Source organism: Ovis aries, chromosome 17 (assembly GCF_016772045.2).
Source record: "Ovis aries strain OAR_USU_Benz2616 breed Rambouillet chromosome 17, ARS-UI_Ramb_v3.0, whole genome shotgun sequence".
Lineage (NCBI taxonomy): Eukaryota > Metazoa > Chordata > Mammalia > Artiodactyla > Bovidae > Ovis > Ovis aries.
In genome coordinates this window covers 69,491,282-69,509,725 of record NC_056070.1, presented here as the reverse complement: position 1 = coordinate 69,509,725, position 18,444 = coordinate 69,491,282, and the positions used below count along the sequence as shown (strand labels likewise).

The 18,444-nt window shown below is 56.4% G+C and overlaps 1 protein-coding gene across 5 annotated transcripts; it reads left to right on the top strand.

Annotated features, from left to right (window-relative positions):
• The first annotated feature begins 331 nt into the window (after positions 1–331).
• GAL3ST1 (galactose-3-O-sulfotransferase 1) lies at positions 332–17,565 on the top strand. Of its 5 annotated transcripts, none has more exons than XM_042234840.2 (3): positions 332–509; positions 15,251–15,387; positions 16,132–17,565. In XM_042234840.2, the coding sequence occupies exons 2-3, from the start codon at positions 15,260–15,262 to the stop codon at positions 17,270–17,272; spliced, it is 1,269 nt and encodes a 422-aa protein (XP_042090774.1). In that variant the 5' UTR covers positions 332–509; positions 15,251–15,259; the 3' UTR covers positions 17,273–17,565. The 5 variants fall into 5 exon arrangements, with proteins under 5 accessions (XP_042090774.1, XP_027812574.1, XP_042090773.1 ...); XM_027956773.3 differs by having other exon boundaries at positions 16,129–17,565; XM_042234839.2 differs by having other exon boundaries at positions 423–713; positions 16,129–17,565.
• The last annotated feature ends 879 nt before the right edge of the window (positions 17,566–18,444 follow it).

Genomic DNA, 18,444 nt, shown 5'->3' with positions numbered 1-18,444 from the left:
AAGTTAAGCAACTAGAGTAGCCGCCTCCTCCCCAGAGCTGGGCTGCCATCACCATCACCACGCCACCCCGTTCCCCAGGCACCCTCGAATCCCCTCCGTGGCCGGGAGATCGGCCGAGCCTCGGGGTCCGGCGGCGGGACAATGGCCCCGTTGGCGCATCTGAGACAAACGCGCCTTGTTGGGCCCGCGGCGGGGGCGCGACGCTGCGCCCCGGCGCGCTGAATGCGGCTTCTGTGCGCCCGGGGCGGGCGCGGAGGGCCGGGGAGGGGGCTGAGGCCCTGGGCACCCATTGGCCGCGGCGCCGGGGTTGGGGGGGCGCGGGGGCAGGGCCAGGCTGGCGGCCGCACCTGGCCGGAGCGGGTGCGGCGGCGGCGGCGGGGGCGGGAGCATGGTCCAGGCCCGGCCAAGCGGGGGGACCCGGCGGGTACGCCCCGCCGCCTTAGTAAGCGCCCGGGCGGCGCGGCCCGTGGCCGAACCTGCACGCCAAGCCCGAGAAGGACCGGGACAAGGTATGTCCTGGGGGCCCGGCACCCACCACCAGCTTGTGCCCTGCCTCACTCTACCCCCTGGGGTCCCGGCCGCGCTGCTCCACGCCCCGGAACTGGGGCTGCGCGCGCCAGACTCTGGACCCGAGAGGTACTCTACCGCTCCAGGGTCCGTGCGCCCATCCCGGCTGACAGAGGGTGGGAAGACTGGAGCCTGATGGGGAGCAGGTTGGTGTTCACCCGGCCCTCCTTGTTTCTTCCCCACGCTCCTGTTTCCAGGGTTTACCCAGTTCCTGACTTGGGGTGGGTGGGGCGGGAGCTGGGCCGGAGCTGGGTGTTCATTAATCATTAATCTTGGACAGGGTGCCAGAGGGAGGAGAGGCGGGGATGTTCCCTCTTCCCACCAGCCCTCCCCAGAAGAGGGGCGGTCAGAGCAGGGGCTGGGCGTCAGGATAAAGGCTGGATCCCCCCTGCCTGTGGAAGGCCTTGTCCTCTGCCACTTGGCGGGCAAGGCCACCCAGGAAAGACTTGAGGGAGCGGGGCAATCTCTGGGGTCCGAGAAGGGTCCCCTAGCTAAGCCGGCAACTCCCGTGTTTCCTGGACCAGTGCTCAGAAAGGGGTCCAGCTTGGTCTGCCCGCCTTGGTACCAAGCCAGTGCTTTGGCAGCAGCACAGAGAAAGGCTGTGGTCCCTTCCCAGCGGGGACCCCCTCCCACCTGCACAGGGCAGGAGAGGTGGTGGGCACACAGCTGGCTGCAGTAACCCGGAGCAGCGGGAGGGAAGGCGGGAGGGCGGCAGGCCCGACACCTGATCACCTGGGTTGCCCAGGTGACAGGCACCATGGAAATCCCCAGGAAGACGGTCCAGATGGGCGGATCCAACCTCTCCCTTCACGAAGAGGGTGACTGACCTAAGGCCCAGAGAGGGCAAGACCGTGGGCAGGCCTGCGCCGAAGCAGTCGCTGCGCGGCTGCACCGTACCCTACCCCTTGGAGGAGCCATAATTACTAACCCTGTGATCCCAGCGGGGACACTGAACTGCAGAGAGATTTGGGGACTTTCCCAGGGTCACACAGTTCAGATGTGGCTAAACGGACTCCAAATCCAGAGCCGTGCCCGAGCCCCCGTTTCAGGACCCCAGACTTGCTCAAGATCTCTCTCTTCTCTGCTCCTTTTGTGGGGTCCTAGCCTCTTCGAGTTGCCATGGCTGCCCTCAGCCCCCAGCTCAGGACCCTGCCCCGCGTGTCCCCCTAGCTCCCAGCTCTGCCTGACACTCGAGGGGTGGGCAGGCTGCTGCCCTGGGAGCAGAAACAACAGAGCCCTGTTCCCAGCTGCCCCCTCGGGCCGCTTCCTCCCTGCTTCTCACTCAGGCAGAGCCCTGCCTGAAGGAAGCGCCCTGCGGACAAAGAAGCATGCCGGCCTCTGGTGCATCGCTGGTCTGATGGGCGGGGGTCCAATCCAGCAAAGGGATGTGTGTCCCTCCCTCTGGGCTCTAAGGGACTTGATCGTGTCAACCCGGTGAAAGTGGCAGTGATTAACCTGGGAGAAGGATACACAGATGTTGGGATTCCAGGCACGGCAGCAGGCTTGTGAAGGGTTTTTTGTGCCCCTCGGACTGAGCAAGGAATATGGACCATCCCCATTTAGGAGCCATACCCCACTCCAGACAGGGGAGGGCACGAGGGAGCAGAGTGCCCACAGGGGTCAGCGGGCTGGGGTCGGGGAATCGCCTGGTGAGGAGTGATGGTTCAGAGGAAATGGGGGTCCAGAAGAAACCTCTCTCCTTCCCGCTAGCCCCAGGGCAGCGATGAGGTGTGGCTTGGGCACCCCCAGTAATATTGATCCCAGTAATGCCCAGACTTGCCATGGGACTCCAGGCAAGTCATTCCCTTTCTGTGCCTTGGTTTTCTTAGATGTGAAATCTGGGACATGGGGACCTTGGCTCTGGAGCATGGGAGGTATGTGGGTGCTGGAGTGGGGAGGTGGTCTCAGGAGACTGCACTGGTGGGTGCTGCCTCTCCTGCCTGGTGGGTCTAGAAGGGTCAGGATAATCATCCGAGGTGTGTGCAAAGGGCTCTGCATGCCCCATCCCGTTTGATCCTCACGGAAGGTCGTGGTATCCCCATTTGGTAGAAAACCTAGGTTCAGAGAGGGGAGGTCACCTGCCCAAGGTGGCCCAGCTGGGGAGTGCTGGAGCCAGATTTCTAGCCAGACCTCTCCAGGATGAGCAAGGCGGGCGGGCAGATCCAGGGCATTGTACCTAGCAACTGCTCAGCTCCTTTTGAAAAACCTTTATATTTTACATATTATTATGCAAATAAGTGCATGACATACCTTTTTAAAGAAACGTTTCAGTCACGCTAGAAGGTGCAGAGGATGGTACTGCCAATGCCCACACACTCACCTCCGGGGTTCTCAGGAGTTCTGAAGCTGATACAGAAGCGACTGACCGCTGGGTTAACCCATGTTGTTAACCTAACTCTTCAGTTAGGGCTGTTTTGGGGCGACTCAAATCTTTCATCAGGAGGGCTGGCGATCTTGTCTGTCAACGTCAGAAGACCTGTGGGCGGAGCCCACCATTGCAAAGCTAGCAGGTGACACCAAAGGTTATCTGTTGCGGTTGCAGGCGTGTTTGCCATTAGGCGTCATGGAAACAGGTGACTGACTGCAAGATCAGAAAATCTTCTGAGTCATCAAAGTACACTGACCTCTTCTTAGTCAGCTGCCAGACCCCCGACCTAGCTGCAGCCATCCCCCCAGCCAGGTGGGGGCGGTAGGAGCAAGCCGTCAGGGCTCCTTGACACTTTTGGAGGTGGTTCTGCAAGCTGAAATGTCTCTCCGCGATCCTCCCCTTCTCTGCTCCAGCACCCCACTGCAGAGGGTCTCAGAGAGGAAGCTTCTAGATTCTCGCAAGTCAGTCCCCCAGCGCTCCTGGATGGAGAGCCAACCTTTCCATCTGCCCTTTCAACTGTGTGGCTCACACTTTTCAGCTTCTTCTCTGTCCCAGACCCTTGCTGCTTCTCCCCTGCTTTTGGACACTGAGGTTCACAGAGGGTGGCTTGCCTACACAGGTCACACAGCGACGTGGGGCATGGTTCAGACTAGCCACGGTTCCCTCCTCCTCCAGCCAGATGGCAGTTTTTCAAAATGGAAATATCGTTATTTTTCATGTTTTTCCAGAGTAATACAGGCTCTTTGTAAAAAACAAAATTATCTGTGTGTGAATATTATGTGTGTGAAAGTGAAGTGAAGTCGCTCAGTCGTGTCCGACTCTTTGCGACCCCATGGACCAGGCTCCTCCCTCCATGGGGTTCTTCAGGCAAGATTACTAGAGTGGGTTACCATTTCCTTCTCCAGGGGATCTTCCCGACCCAGGGATCGAACCCGGGTCTCCCACATTCCAGGCAGACGCTTTAACCTCTGAGCCACCAGGGAAGCTTATACGTGTGTAGATATGTATTTTTTTTTCCACTTCATTATATGTTGCTGCTGCTGCTGCTAAGTTGCTTCAGTCGTGTCCGACTCTGTGCGACTCCATAGATGGCAGCCCATGAGGCTCCCCTGTCCCTGGGATTCTCCAGGCAAGAACACTGGAGTGGGTTGCCATTTCCTTCTCCAATGCATGAAAGTGAAAAGTGGAAATGAAGTCGCTCAGTCGTGTCCGACTCTTCGCGACCGACCCCATGGACTGCAGCCCACCAGGCTCCTCCGTCCATGGGATTCTCCAGGCAAGAGTACTGGAGTGGGGCGCCATCGCCATATGTTACAGACGTCATTTTCATGAATACATATGGGATCATTGGATGCATGCCACATAGTATATTCTGTAAAACAATCCTTCACTTAGGTGGTGGCGAGCCTTAGCTGTGGCCGCAGGGCGTGGGCTCCTCTCGACTCGTGGCACACAGGGTGTAGAGCACGGGGGCTCAGAGCCTGTGCACTCAGTTTCCCTGCTCCTGGGCTTCGTTCCCCGGCCAGGGATCAAACCTGCATCCCCCGTATTGTAAGGCAGATTCTCAACCGCTGGAAGTCCCCATCACATGGTATTTCCAACCATCCCCTCCTGTTGGACACTGAGGTTGTCTCTGTTTTGCTCCTTCGCTAAACACCACTGCAGTGGCCGTCTTTGTGCTCCATCTCAGATCTCGTTTGTCCTCTTTGAACAAATTCCCATAGGTAGAAGTGCTGGGTCGGAGGCTGGGCACATTTAGAACTATGGTATTTGCTGCCAAACACACACCCTGAGTGGGGCTTCCCTGGTGGCGCTACTGGTAAAGAACCCGCCTGCCTGTGCAGGAGACGTAAGAGACCGGGGTTCGATCCCTGGGTCGGGAAGATCCCCCAGAGGAGGACATGGCAACCCATGCCAGGGTCCTTGCCTGGAGAATCCCATGGACAGGGCCGCCTGATGGGCTACAGTCCATGGGGTCACAGAGTTGGACATGACTGGCGTGACTTGGCACACATACACTGTATGTACGAGCACTGCAGGGAGAGTCTTTCTGCTCTCCTCTTAAAATCTCCTCCCTATGAGATTCCCTTCCAGCCACAGGAAACAGCTAGCTCTAGGACACCCTCCCTCTGCCAGATCCCTGTTCCTATATGTACCCGCTGAACAAACGGTGATATCCATCGGTGAAGGAATGGGTTCAGAGATCAGTGGTTCTACAAAATGTTCTGTAGACAATGGCTTTGGAGGCCCTTTATCTCCGTGGGGACAGGGGGCTCTTCCCCTCCCTGTTCCCATCAGTGCAGAGGTCCTCTCCTTCCTCACGTTTTCCCTGGTGACCCCATCTCCTCTTCCAGCCTCAGTTCCCACCTCTGTGCCCATGGCCCCCATACTCTCTCGCCCGAGATCTCTCTCTTGCACTCGAAGCAGAGGTTCCTCCTGCTCTTTGCACATTCTACAGGCACCCTATACATCCCCCAGACTCAATGTATCCTGAACTGAAACTGACCTTGTCCCCCTAACCCCAATACCAAACCCGCCCCTCTCTTAGCCTCCCCTTCTCAGGGACTAGCTCTGCCCCCAGCCAGCCAGTCACCCCCAGCAGGAATTCTTCCCCCCCACCTCCTCCACACCCCATCACCCACCGAATGCTGTCCATGCCATGATCTACGGGGGGTGTCCAGTCCATCCCGACTTCTTCCTGGTCCAGGTCCCTTCACACCTGCACAGCCCTGACCACCACCATCTAGATGTGCCTGCTTCTCCCACTCCTTCCCACCCCTACAGCTCATTCTTCATCCTGCAGCCTGACGGGAGCCCCATCTCCTCGCTCCTCTGCTGAAGACCCTCCCAGGGCTCCCCTTGCCCACAGGACCCCAGCCAAACCCCTTAGCGTGCTTCCCGAGGCCCTGCGTGTCCTGCCTGCCCCCGTCCTGGCTGTGCTGCTAGTCTTCCTGCTCACGCACCCAGCCTCTGACAGGCACATGTGCTGAACACTCCCAGCCAGGCTGGCCGCCTGTTAGCTTCTCAACTGCCCTGGGCCCTTGCACAGGCCTCTCTCTCTGCCCGGCTTGTTCTGCATTAGTTAATGCTAGCCGCTGAAACAGATAAGCCTCAAGTTGGTTTTCTTTGTGTTTCGGCTGCACTGACTGCTTGCAGGATTTCTGATCTTCTTGTGGCATGCGGGGGTCTTTGGTTGCTGCGTGTGAAGTCTTAGTTGCAGCCTGTGGGATCTAGTTCCCTGACCAGGAATCAAACCTGGGTCCCCAGCGTTGGGAGCGCAGAGTCTTAACCACTGGTCTGCCACGGGAGTCCCAAGTCCCAAGTTTTAAAAGGCTTATTAACACAATGGCGGTTTTGTTGTCATTTTCCTGAATTTAATCAGATGTTTGATGATCAGAAATGCAGAGATCCGGTTCCTCCCACCTCCTGGCCTTGCCCATCTCCAGACCCACTCACCTAGCAGGTGGGAAAGGAGAGCACAGAGACTGGCCCACTTAACCTCACCAGCTGTCATTTTGCTCCTATTCCATTGGCCAGAATTTAGTCACATGAGAACACTGAGCTAAGGCAGTTTAGTCACGTACCCAATGAGATGGGGAGTTAACTGCCTTTGGAAATAGTAAAGCGCGCCGCAGCTTCTGCCAACAGAGTCCCCTACCCTAGAAGTTCTCCCTGGCCACCCCTGCTCCCGCCCCTCCAGGCTGGATCCGGTGTGTTCTCTGCACCAGGAAGCTCTGCCTGTGTGTCTCCATCACAGCACCCGCAGCTGTCTGCCTGCTCCTCTCTTGCCCCCAGCCCTGAAAGCCTGGGCTCCGTGCACTGGGCGGCCTGCACCCCAGTGCTGGGCGCTGTACAGGTGCTCAGTCAGTACCTGCAGAACACCTGTACTGCTGGCCCAGTGGCAGAGAATCCACCTGCCAATGCGGGAGACATGGGTTCGATCCCTGGCCCGGAAGGATCCCACATGCCACGCAGCAGCTAAGCTCGTGGGCCACAGCTGTTGAGCTTGTGCTCTAGAGTCTGGGAACTGCAGCTACTGAGCCCACGTGCTGCAACTGCTGAAGCCCGCATGCCCTGGAGCCTGTGCTCCGCCTCAGAGAGAAGCCTGTGGACCACAGCTAGAGAGCAGCCCCGGCCCGCTGCAGCTAGAGAAAGGCCCATGCAGCCACAAAGACCCAGCATGGCCGAAAGGAAACAAACAAAACCATACAAAAAAGAAAACTTTCCCATGGGGGCGGAACCAACCAGAGGCAGTGTCACTGACACTTGGGGAAGAGACCCCTCTGGCAAGGCTGCAGGCACAGCTCCTGAGATCAACACTGCACTCTGGAAGGCTGGGCTCCATGCAGCTCTTCTTTTTTAAATTTATTTTTTTGAAGTATAGTTGATTTACAATGTTGTGTTAGTTCCTGGTGTACAGTAAGGTGATTCAGTTATACACACACATATATATATTGTTTTTCCATTATATATATATTCTTTTTCCATTATGGTTTATTACAGAACATGGAATATAGTTCCCTGTGCTCTACAGCAGGACCTTGATGTTCATCCATTCTATATATAATAGCTCACGTCTTCTAATCCCAAACATCTCACTTTAGAAAATGCTTTTATTCATGTCTTTTCCTCATACGTCCCCAAACTCCTTACCAATTCAGTTAAGTTGCTCAGTCATGTCTGACTCTTTGCGACCCCATGAATTGCAGCACGCCAGGCCTCCCTGTCCATCACCAACCCCCGGAGTTCACCCAAACTCATATCCATCGAGTCAGTGATGCCATCCAGCTATCTCATCCTCTGTCTTCCCTTCTCCTCCTGCCCCCAATCCCTCCCAGCATCAGGGTCTTTTCCAGTGAGTCAACCCTTTGCATGAGGTGGCCAAAATTTTGGAGTTTCAGCTTCAGCATCAGTCCTTCCAATGAACACCCAGGACTGATCTCCTTTAGGATGGACTGGTTGGATCTCCTTGCAGTCCAAGGGACTCAAGAGTCGTCTTCAACACCACAGTTCAAAGCATCAATTCTTCAGTGCTCAGCTTTCTTCACAGTCCAACTCTCACGTCCATACATGACCACTGGAAAACCATAGCCTTGACTAGAGGGACCTTTGTTGGCAAAGTAATGTCTCTGCTTTTTAATATGCTATCTAGCATATCTGCTTATCTAGCATATCTAGTATATCTGCTTTTTAAGATGCTAGCTGCTTATCAAATATACTACCACTCAGAGTAGTGTTCTGCATTGTAGATTTTGATAAAAGCAATAAAAAGATCCAAAGTGCTTGAGATATCCATGACAGCCATGGAGTCATATTTCTTAATTACTACATCAAAATGCTATTGTTTTATTGACTTCCCCTTGTCTCAGATGTTAAACTCTCTTGACCTGTTACCGTGTTTTAATTAAAAGAGGAATCTGCTTTGAATCGGCGCTCATTGGTTTTTCGATATCCTATACCATGGCTCAGTGGGTGAAGAATCCGCCTGCAATGCAGCAGAAACAAAAGATGTGGGTTTGATCGTTCGGTTGGGAAGATCCGCTGGAGAAGGAAATGGCAACCCACTCCAGTATTCTTGCCTGAAAAGTCCCATGGACAGAAGAGCCTGGCAGGCTACAGTCTGAAGGGTCGCAGAGTCGGACACGACTGCGTGACTAAACACGTGCACACATACCATTCACATTTGACGAAGCCTTAACAGAACTGCTGGCATACGGGAAGCTGCTATGTCTCTACTGTGGTGAGTTTTAAGTTATGGGTCACTTATCATAACTGAAAAACTGGCTACTAGTAACTTGTTTTCATGTCCAGCCTCCAGACTAATTTTATGGGAGAGGAAAATGTACATTTCTGGAACCAAAATTGCATGCAAAATGAACTGGTGTTGACAAGAGGGTTAGAGTATTAGCATGCATTTGCATCTTTAGAATTTCGTCTTTGTTTTTCTGGATATAAATGAATATATAATAAAAAAGTGGAAGTCTAGGTTATACTACACTGAAATTTCCCTCTGTCTTTCCCAGTTTCTTTTATGGTCTGTTCCTTTGAGCGTCACTGGATCAGAAGGTTTCTTAGGCATCTTCTATCATTCTTCAAATAATTTTCCTAACAAAACTCTTATTGGGTGATCATTCGCCATTCTAAAATGAAGTTTTTGTATGGTAAGTGCTTGTGGACGTCGAACGCCAGCTAAAGGCCGGCCAATAAAGAACAGTATGAAAATTAGTTGAATCAAATTATACAAAACGCACTGTATACATTGGCTACTAGAGCAGTGTTGTTGTCAAAGAGAAAATGAAGTGATCAAATTCCAAGTAGAAATATTAAGAGCAGAAGCAAAGATTTTCCCTTATGGTTGGCCTCAATCCACTATGACAAGAACAATATTTAGAAATACGAAAATTTCAGGTTAAAAAACAAGTTTACTTGGCTGCACCAGGTCTTACCTGTGGCATGTGGGGTCTTCGGTGACAGCATGAAGGATCTAGTTCCCTGACCAGGGGCTGAACTGGGACCTCTGCACCGGGAGTGTAACCTCTTTGCCGCTGGACCATCAGGGAAGTTCCCAGACTTGCAGTGCTTTAATTTTTCCGAAACTCTGTTACTGGTACATATGTGTGTAAATAAAATATTTACATGTCTCTTCTTACTAGATTCCCACTCCTCTCACACTTTCACTTCTTGCTCAAAAGCTTGCGCTCCACCCCCACCTGGACCAGGATCTTACTTCTCCCCACTACCTCCCGGCTCTGGGCTTGTCACTTCCTCTCCTTGTGCCTCAGCTTTCTCGTCTATGGTACAGAGGGGGATAAAGAGGGCTCCCTGCAAAGGTTACGAAGGGTGCATGATGCATGGTGAGTCCCGAGCACAGGACGAGACTCTGGTCCAGAGTCCACGCTCATAAACCTCCGTGTCTGCTGTTTGATGCCAGCCCTGGACTGGGCTCAGCCCCCAGGGAGAGGAGGACTCTGGGCTTCCCCTGTGTTCTGTGGATGCTGGGCGGGGCTCTGGGCACTGAGCACACAGGGTCAGACGCCTGCTGCTCCTTCGGAGGCACTGGCAGCTGCTCGGTTTATGAAAGTGCTCGCTGTGGCATCACTGACTGTCACAGTAGTGATTATTATCAATTGATGGCGATACTTGGGTCCCTAGAGCCCCATGCATGGGCCATGGTGGGGGCTCTGGGCATCAGTGTTGAAGGAAGGATTTGGTGGGGTATGGGGGGGAGGCTTTTCTGGGCACCCTCTGTCCATGAGCAACGCTGAGCAAGGATGAGAGATTCCAGTGCCTGGGCTGAGCCTGAGGGCTCCTAGACCCACCTGTTCCTACAGAGACTTTGGGAAGGATCCACATCTCTGATCAGCCCAGATCCCTGGAGACTGATCCAGGGGTGTCCTGTGCCACCACCTCACCTGGGGTGGAGGCAGGAGAGGCAGCATTTCTGTACCTTTTTGATGAAGAACCTGGAGCTCAGAGAGGTGAAGTCTCATCAGACTCGTCCTCCTAGTCCTGCTCAGGTACTTTGCCTCCAGGGGACCGTCCAGGTTGAGGTCCTGGCACTCTGGGCTCTCCCAGCTTTTAGGCCAATCTTGGTCTCAGGTCGTGCCTTGGGCATTTTTAAGCCCTAGAGTTTGGTAAGTCCGTGTTTTGACTCTGGTTCTGTCTGCTCATGGCTAATTGTGTGACCTTGGACAGGTGAATTCACCTCTCCGAGCCTGGGTATCTTGACCTGGGGAGTGGCTAATGGTTGTACCTGACTCAGAGGGCAGCTTTGAGACTTACCATGAGATGTGATTGGAGAAGCAATTAGCTTCCCCGCTCACCTGCCTTCGTGTCCCTCCCGTGGCCTTTAAGCCAGTCCCAGGCTCTCTGCAGGGCTCTGCGGCTGCCTGTGTCCTTGGGCCAAGGACGCCGGGGACCTTGCTGAGCCCTTGGATGGAGGAGCTGCCCGGCTGCTGAGGTCCAGAGAGGGTAGGGGGGGGACCACCCAGGGGGCAGAGGGCTAGGGCAGCACCCGCAGTGTATAGGACACCACCTGCTCTCCCCAGGGAGGGAACTCATGAATATTCACGGCTGAACAAGAGGGAGCCAGCCAGCACACTCCTGGGTGTCATTGGAGCGTTCCGTTTCCCAGTGACCGCAGAGGCAGCCTGGCTCAGGCTGACGTGGCTCAGGCAGGGAGAGGGAAGGGGCAGCCAGACCTGGCCCCAGGTGAGTGTGTCTTCCTCTGCCCTGCGCACAGCCCCTGGGGGAGCAGATGCCCTGGGACCGAGGCCTGCCTGGTGGTGACGCCCTAGGCTGGAAGGCTCACCATCCTGGGCTTGGGGTCCCTGTGTGGACGGTGCGGAGGATGAGCCCCGTTTCCTCTTCTTTCCCTGGAGTCTGCTGGCCCAGCTGAACAGGAGGACTGCTGGGTCTGGCCGGGAGCCAGCCGTCGGCACACATGGAGGGCGATCTGGCTGGGGTAACCCAGGAGGACAAGAATAGAGGGGGTGGGGTGGGGAGGAGGATGGCCCCCCTGAGTGCCTGGGACTGTCCCACCATAGCGGAGAAGGGAGACTCAGGCTCTAGCCCTGTCTTTGCTGCTGCTGTGCTGTGTGACCTTGATGGGGGCTCTGCCCTCTCTGAGCCTCAGCCTTCTGGAGGCACCAGTTTCCAAGGTGGAGGCTGGGAGGCTTGGGCTGTGCTGCGATCGTCCTCGGTACCCCAAGGCCTTAGGCGTCCCTGATGGTTCAGTGGTAAAGAATCTGCCTGCCAGGAGACACGGGTTCAATCCCTGGGTGGTGAAATGCCCTGGAGGAGGAAATGGCAACCCACTCCAGTATTCTTGCCTGGAAAATGCCACTGACAGAGGAGCCTGGCAGGCTACATTCCATGGGGTTGCAAAGACCTGGACACGACTGAGCAACTAAGCCACCACCACCTCATGGCCTCAGACCTGGGACTGTCAGCTGCCTGCAAGCCTCGGCCTTCTGTGAGGTCCCGCTGTACACACCCTTTCCTCTGGGGCTGGAGCTGGGCCTGCGGCACGCTGGGCAGCAACTGCCAGGGACATCTGGGAAGACGCACATTGCGAGCCAACAGCTCGAATCCCAGTTCTGCTCCGTGCTTTGCGACCCAGAGCCTCAGTTTCCCAGTATGCAAAATAGGGGTGACAGTGGGGTCTGCTTCTGAGGATAGCTGGGTGGAGTCAGTAAGATGCTCTGGAGAAGCCCCCGTCCCAGGGTCTGGCTCCTAGAGGGGCTCAGAAGTGACACCAGAGGGTGGCAAGGGCCCAGGGCCCAGCACCTGGCAGGGCAGGGCCGGCTGGTTTTGAGGAAGCCAGAGTGGGAAATGAAGGAATGAATGAGGGAAAGCCCTGGTGGGGGTCAGGGGGCGGGCCTGGGCGGGGCCAGGCAGAGCCTGATTGGTGGTCCTGGGAGGCTGGTCTGCCCCCTGCTGCCTGACCTCGCCAAGAGCCTCAGCAGCAGCCTCCCTGAGTTCTGGAAGGTGCCCTGGTGAGTGGGCTCCTGAGATAGGGGTGGGCCCTGGGGGGAGTGAGTCAGAGGGCAGCAATCCGAACCCCTCCACATTTTAAAGTCAGAAACCGAGGCCCAGGGCCCCACTCAGGGCTTGGGCTCAAGTCTGAGGTTCTGGCCCAGCCCAGGACTGCCCTGTGGGACCCCAAGGAACAGGAGGCCGGTGGGGGCGCTTGAGGTGGGGGGCAGATTTGCGCTTGGTTGACAAGGGGGACCCATCCCGAGGATGACAAGAACAGGACTTTGAGCAGGTTCCCACTCTCTTTGAGCGGTAACCATGTGCCAGCCACTTTGCCTGCTTCATCTTTGCTGGGTAGGGCAGGGACAGAGCTAGCGCTACCAGCCTCCCCATTTTACAGATGAGAAACTGAGGCGCCAAAGGGTTCCTGTGACTGAAACCTGGGCCTGGGGCTTCCGGGTCAGCACCTCCCTCTCCTGAGGCCTCTCTGTGACCAGACCATCGCAAGCTGACTTTCCCCACCTTGCAAGCTTTATCTATCCTTTAAATATAGTAAATACATGTTATTGCCTTTTTCTGATTAAGAATATATTCTCTTTAATAAAGAAATCCAACCCTAACAGAAATGCAAAATATAGGAGTATTTGCTCATATACCCCTTCCCTAGTTATGCAGATACCACTATTACAACCTAGAACACGCCCCTCCAGGGGTTTCTTTCTGGGTCTGCGTGTATTTACCATCACCTATATGGATTTGGCGGCATGCTGTCCCAGAACTTTCCTTTTTCATGTTAGTAGGTCACGGCGTGGTTTTGAGCCAGTCCATTCAGCTCTACCTTTTATTTTTTTTTTCTGTTAAAGCGGGTGCAGATGCCTCCATCTGGGAATGGGCCTTGGTTTGGGCAGTGAATTCCCTGCTGATGGACACTGACGTGGTTTCTTTTTTTTCTGACCAAACTGCTGTGAACGCCCTTACTTGGGTGACTTTCCCCAAGTCTTTCTGAAGAAGAGTTAGAACTGGGAGGGTTTCTACAGTCTTCCTTTGAAAGGAAAACCCTCTGGAAACACTTTCCTTCCCTCCCGATCCTGTCCACCTTGCCCGCCTAAGAGTGGACAGAGATATGTCCTGTCACCAGGGAAGCCAGGCTCCCTCCGGTGAGTTTTTTCCTCTGCAAATTGCTTCTTCGTGTCCTTTCTTGTGAGAGCACTTTCTAGATGATCAGCGGGGGACTCAGGGACTGGTCAGGTAGGCCTGGAATGCCCCTTCTCTGGCAAAGGTTTGTGGGTGCCTCCGGTCACTCTCCCAGGGGTTCTCCTCCAGGCTGGCTGGCCGGCCTCTGGCCCCAGGGTCAGTGGTGACGTGCCGTGTGTGTGATTGCGGGCGGCATGGATGACCTCTCACGGCCTCCAGCGCCCGGGGCCCAGCGCAGCACAGAATGGAAAGTTTGAGACCTTGGCTTTGCAGCTAAGGGGCCATGCAAAGATCCCCTGAGTCCCAGCTCTGTCCTGGACCCCCATAGCTCGGCCTGAACAGCCCCCATTTCAGCTCAGGCCTCAGCCCCCTGCTGACGGGGTCGCCACGGTCAGACCTAAAACCTAGCCCCCAAACGAAAAACCAGGAAAGTGAAAAGTGAAGTGAAGTCGCTTAGTCGTGTCCGACTCTTTGCGACCCCGTGGACTGTAGCCTACCAGGCTCCTTCGTCCATGGGATCTTCCAGGCAAGGGTACTGGAGTGGGTTGCCGTTTCCTTCTCCAGGAGATCTTTCCAACCAGGGATGGAACCCGGGTCTCCTGCATTTCAGGCAGACGCTTTACTGTCTCGAGCCACCAGGGACTGAAAAGTAAGACCAGGCTGCTGCTGAAAAGGCTGTGACCGAGGGAGAATTTCAGGGTGAATGGACTGCTCCAGCTCCTGGGCTGCCTGCTGCTCAGCCTGAGGTCACAGACTGGTCTCAAGGCGCACAGGTGCCCCCTGTAGACACAGTCCAGCGGTTCCCTGCTGAGAGCTGGAGCACTCATCCGGCCACCGGACATCTAATTAAATCTGATATTCAGAGAAATACTGAATAATTTTTAGTATAAGTATATGCTAGGCATTATTTGGGACACACAGATAACTGAAAAAATTTGCTGTTCACCTGCCATTCAGATTTACCAGCCTGCCAGCAGCTGGAGAAGAGGCAGAGATGTGGGCAGAGGCCTGTGTGATCTGAGTTCTCTCCTTCCTCACCCTGAGCCTCAGTTTCTCTACCTGGTCCCCTACAGACCCCATGGGAGCGGGAGCCAGTGTGGAGAGACAAGGAGCTCAGCCGCTCACTGGACGGCTGAGAAGGGTGGCAGGGGGCCAGGCAGGCTGGCTGAGGCTTCAGAACGATGAGACTCAGGCCCCAGGGCCCTCTCTGTAGACACCCCTGGCCCGGGCCTGGGGGTACAGGGCACTAGAAAAGGGTCTTCTTTTCCTTGTTTTATTTAGACGATTTCATTATGAAGCCCAGAAAGGTCTACAAAAAAAAAAAAAAAAAAAAAAAAAACTGATAACACCCATACACCCACCACTAAGCTCACAAATGCAAACTGACCCAGGCAGCAGAGCCTTCCCCTGCTACTCGCCCCAGCCTTTCCTGGCGTTGGCTTTGTCCACCGTGTCCATCCACAGCCCAGATGCTGTCCTTATCTGGACTGCTGAGGTGGGGGGGCTGCACAGAGCTGGCGAAGGCAGGTCCCAATGTTAAAAGCTGCCTCTCAAGCCAGCCAGGCCAGGGATGGTGGTGAGGGCTCCCTGGGGCCGGCCTCCTAACACGTGGCCTGTTCTGCACCCCCCACCCACCCCCCGCAGGTGTCTGAGATGCCGCTGCCGCAGAAGCGCTGGGAGTCCATGGCCAAGGGGCTGGTGCTGGGGGCACTCTTCACCAGCTTCCTGCTGCTGCTGTACTCCTATGCCGTCCCCCCGCTGTACACTGGGCTGGCTTCCACGTGAGTGGCCCTGCTGGGCGGCTGCGGGCTGGGGGTAGCGGAGGGTTGGCTCCCACTCTGATGACCAGGGCTACCCCCTGGGTGGCCACCCTGTGCCTGCATCATGCTATGTGGGGCAGAAGTCCCACTGAAGGCAGGGGAACTCACCGTGGAACCCTGAGCCTCGGTGTCCTCATCTGCGAAGTGGGTGTCACCATCTGCACGGTGGGCTCCAGTGGGGCCGGGAGGTGGGGATGCCCAGTCCAAGAGCACTCGGCTGGCACAGGCCTGGATTCAAACTGCGGTCTGCCTGCCTCCAAGCCTGGCTCGTAACCATGAGGTCATCCTGCCTCCCCACTGGGCTGATCACCTACCCAAGCCTGTGCCCTTAGTTGGAGGTATTAAGTCGAACTAGAGGAAATCTCCATTTTTGCATGCAGGGTTTCATGTGGTCCAGCCTAATACGAATTCATGATAAATGTACATCACAGTGGCCACGAATGAGACTTGTTCTTGTCCTCACAGCAACACCACAAAGAGGGTTACTGTCCCCATTTCACAGAAAAGGAAAGTAAGGCCAGATAGGCGAAACCACTGACCTGAGCCTTGCAGCCTGGAACACTGGCCCATCTGGTCCCCGGGCTCCCCGACCATGGCGAGTCCCTGGGGCACTGCCCCCACCCCCAGCCACCTGCTTTGTAGATCCGGGGTGGAGGGGCCGGCAGGCCGAATCCTGAGGCTCTGCCACCCCTCCATCCCCAGCAGGACCTCCGAGGGCGCGGCACCCTGCTCCCCCGCCCCGAGTGAGCCAGAGGCTCCCACCCCGGCCAACGGCTCGGCGGGAGGCTGCCATCCGCGGCGGGACATCGTGTTCATGAAGACGCACAAGACGGCCAGCAGCACGCTGCTCAACATCCTGTTCCGCTTCGGCCAGAAGCACGGGCTCAAGTTCGCCTTCCCCAACGGCCGCAACGATTTCGACTACCCCGCCTTCTTCGCGCGCAGCCTGGTGCAGGACTACCGGCCCGGGGCCTGCTTCAACATCATCTGCAACCACATGCGCTTCCACTACGACGAGGTGCGCGGCCTGGTGGCGCCCAACGCCACCTTCATCACCGTGCTCCGCGACCCCGCCCGCCTCTTCGAGTCCTCCTTCCACTACTTCGGCTCCGTGGTGCCCTTCACGTGGAAGCTCTCGGGCCGCGACAAGCTGGCCGAGTTCCTGCAGGACCCCGACCGCTACTACGACCCCCGCGGCTACAACGCCCACTACCTCCGCAACCTGCTCTTCTTCGACCTGGGCTACGACAGCGACCTGGACCCCGGCAGCCCGCAGGTGCAGGAGCACATCCTGGAGGTGGAGCGCCGCTTCCACCTGGTGCTGCTGCAGGAGTACTTCGACGAGTCGCTCGTGCTGCTCAAGGACCTGCTGTGCTGGGAGCTGGAGGACGTGCTGTACTTCAAGCTCAACGCCCGCCGCGCCTCGGCCGTGCCGCGCCTCTCGGGCGAGCTGTACCGGCGCGCCACGGCCTGGAACTTACTGGACGCGCGCCTCTACCGCCACTTCAACGCCAGCTTCTGGCGCAAGGTGGAGGCCTTCGGGCGCGAGCGCATGGCCCGCGAGGTGGCCGCCCTGCGGCGCGCCAACGAGCGCATGCGCCGTATCTGCATCGACGGCGGCCGCGCGGTGGACGCGGCGGCCATCCAGGACTCGGCCATGCAGCCCTGGCAGCCGCTGGGCGCCAAGTCCATCCTGGGCTACAACCTCAAGAAGAGCATCGGGCAGCGGCATGCGCAGCTGTGCCGGCGCATGCTCACGCCGGAGATCCAGTATCTGATGGACCTGGGCGTCAACCTGTGGATCACCAAGCTCTGGAAGTTCATCCGGGACTTCCTGCGGTGGTGACGCCGGGCCCCCCGCCGAGGAGGGCCCGGCGGGGGTCCCGCCGGCCACCCCCCTGCGGCCCCTCCTGGTGCCACCCCAGTCCCTGGGGTGAGGTGGGGCTGTTCGCAGGGGTGCGACCAGCCAAGGACTGGGCCCACCGCACACAGGGCCTAATTGAGATCAGTATTTGACTAATTAGAGTTGTTATTTTAAATTAAATCCCCTTACCCTTCCCCCCAAAAGAATGTTCTATTTTCTGGCTCCCCTTAAAGGGGAGACTTCAGAAGTAAAAGAATTTGATGTGTTTTTGTTAATCAGCCTCAGTGGTGCTGACTGGCGCGGCCCTGGTGTGTTTGCGTGTAGGGGGTGTGACTGGTGGGGATTGGGGGAGCCCAAGGCAGCACAGTGGGCACCTGTGGACAGAGCCCAGGGGTTCAGAGCCCAGGGGTTCAGAGCCCAGGGGTGGGACGGGGGTTGGTGTGTGTCTGTCACATGCTGAAGCCCTTTGTGGTTGAAGGACTCCCGGGAGGTCCCAAGACCTAGAAGATCGTGTGGGGGTGTGTGTGTGTGTATGCATGAGAGTGACAGGGAGGTGGGGAGCACTTAGCAGGCCCTGGATCCAGGCTAAGGGTTCCTGGCACAATCTCATTAGTCCTCACAGTAACCCTTTGAGATAGGCGCAGTCGCCATCCCATATACGCATATGAGACTCACATTCTGAGAACAGAAGGGAATTGCTTGAGATTTACGTTGCAGGATGATTCAGACCTTGTACTAAACCATCTCCCCAGGACCCCAAACCCTTTTCACAGCCAGTGTCTGTTCACCCTGTCCCTGCCGGCTCCCTCTCCCCCACTGACCTCTTGAGGCTGCCTCATCCTCTGCTTGGGCTCCAGAACTCCCTCAGTCCTGGATTTCCCCCTCCCATCCTAGGGTTCAGTTTAATTATCAAAAAAAAAAAGGTATTTATTAGCTGTCGGTTGTGCACCCCAGCCTTGAGCTGGTCCTGAGCAGACAGCAGTCAGCAAGATGGCCCAGGCCCTGCTGGAGCTCACGTCCAGAGAGCAGCCATGCACGTCAAGAATGAGCAATCAGGGTGGGGATCTGTCAGCTCCAACCACCTGCCTCCCTCAGCCTCCCCAAGGGGACAAAGGCCTTTCCTTACGTCTCTAACCAGGAGACAGCCGCCAGAT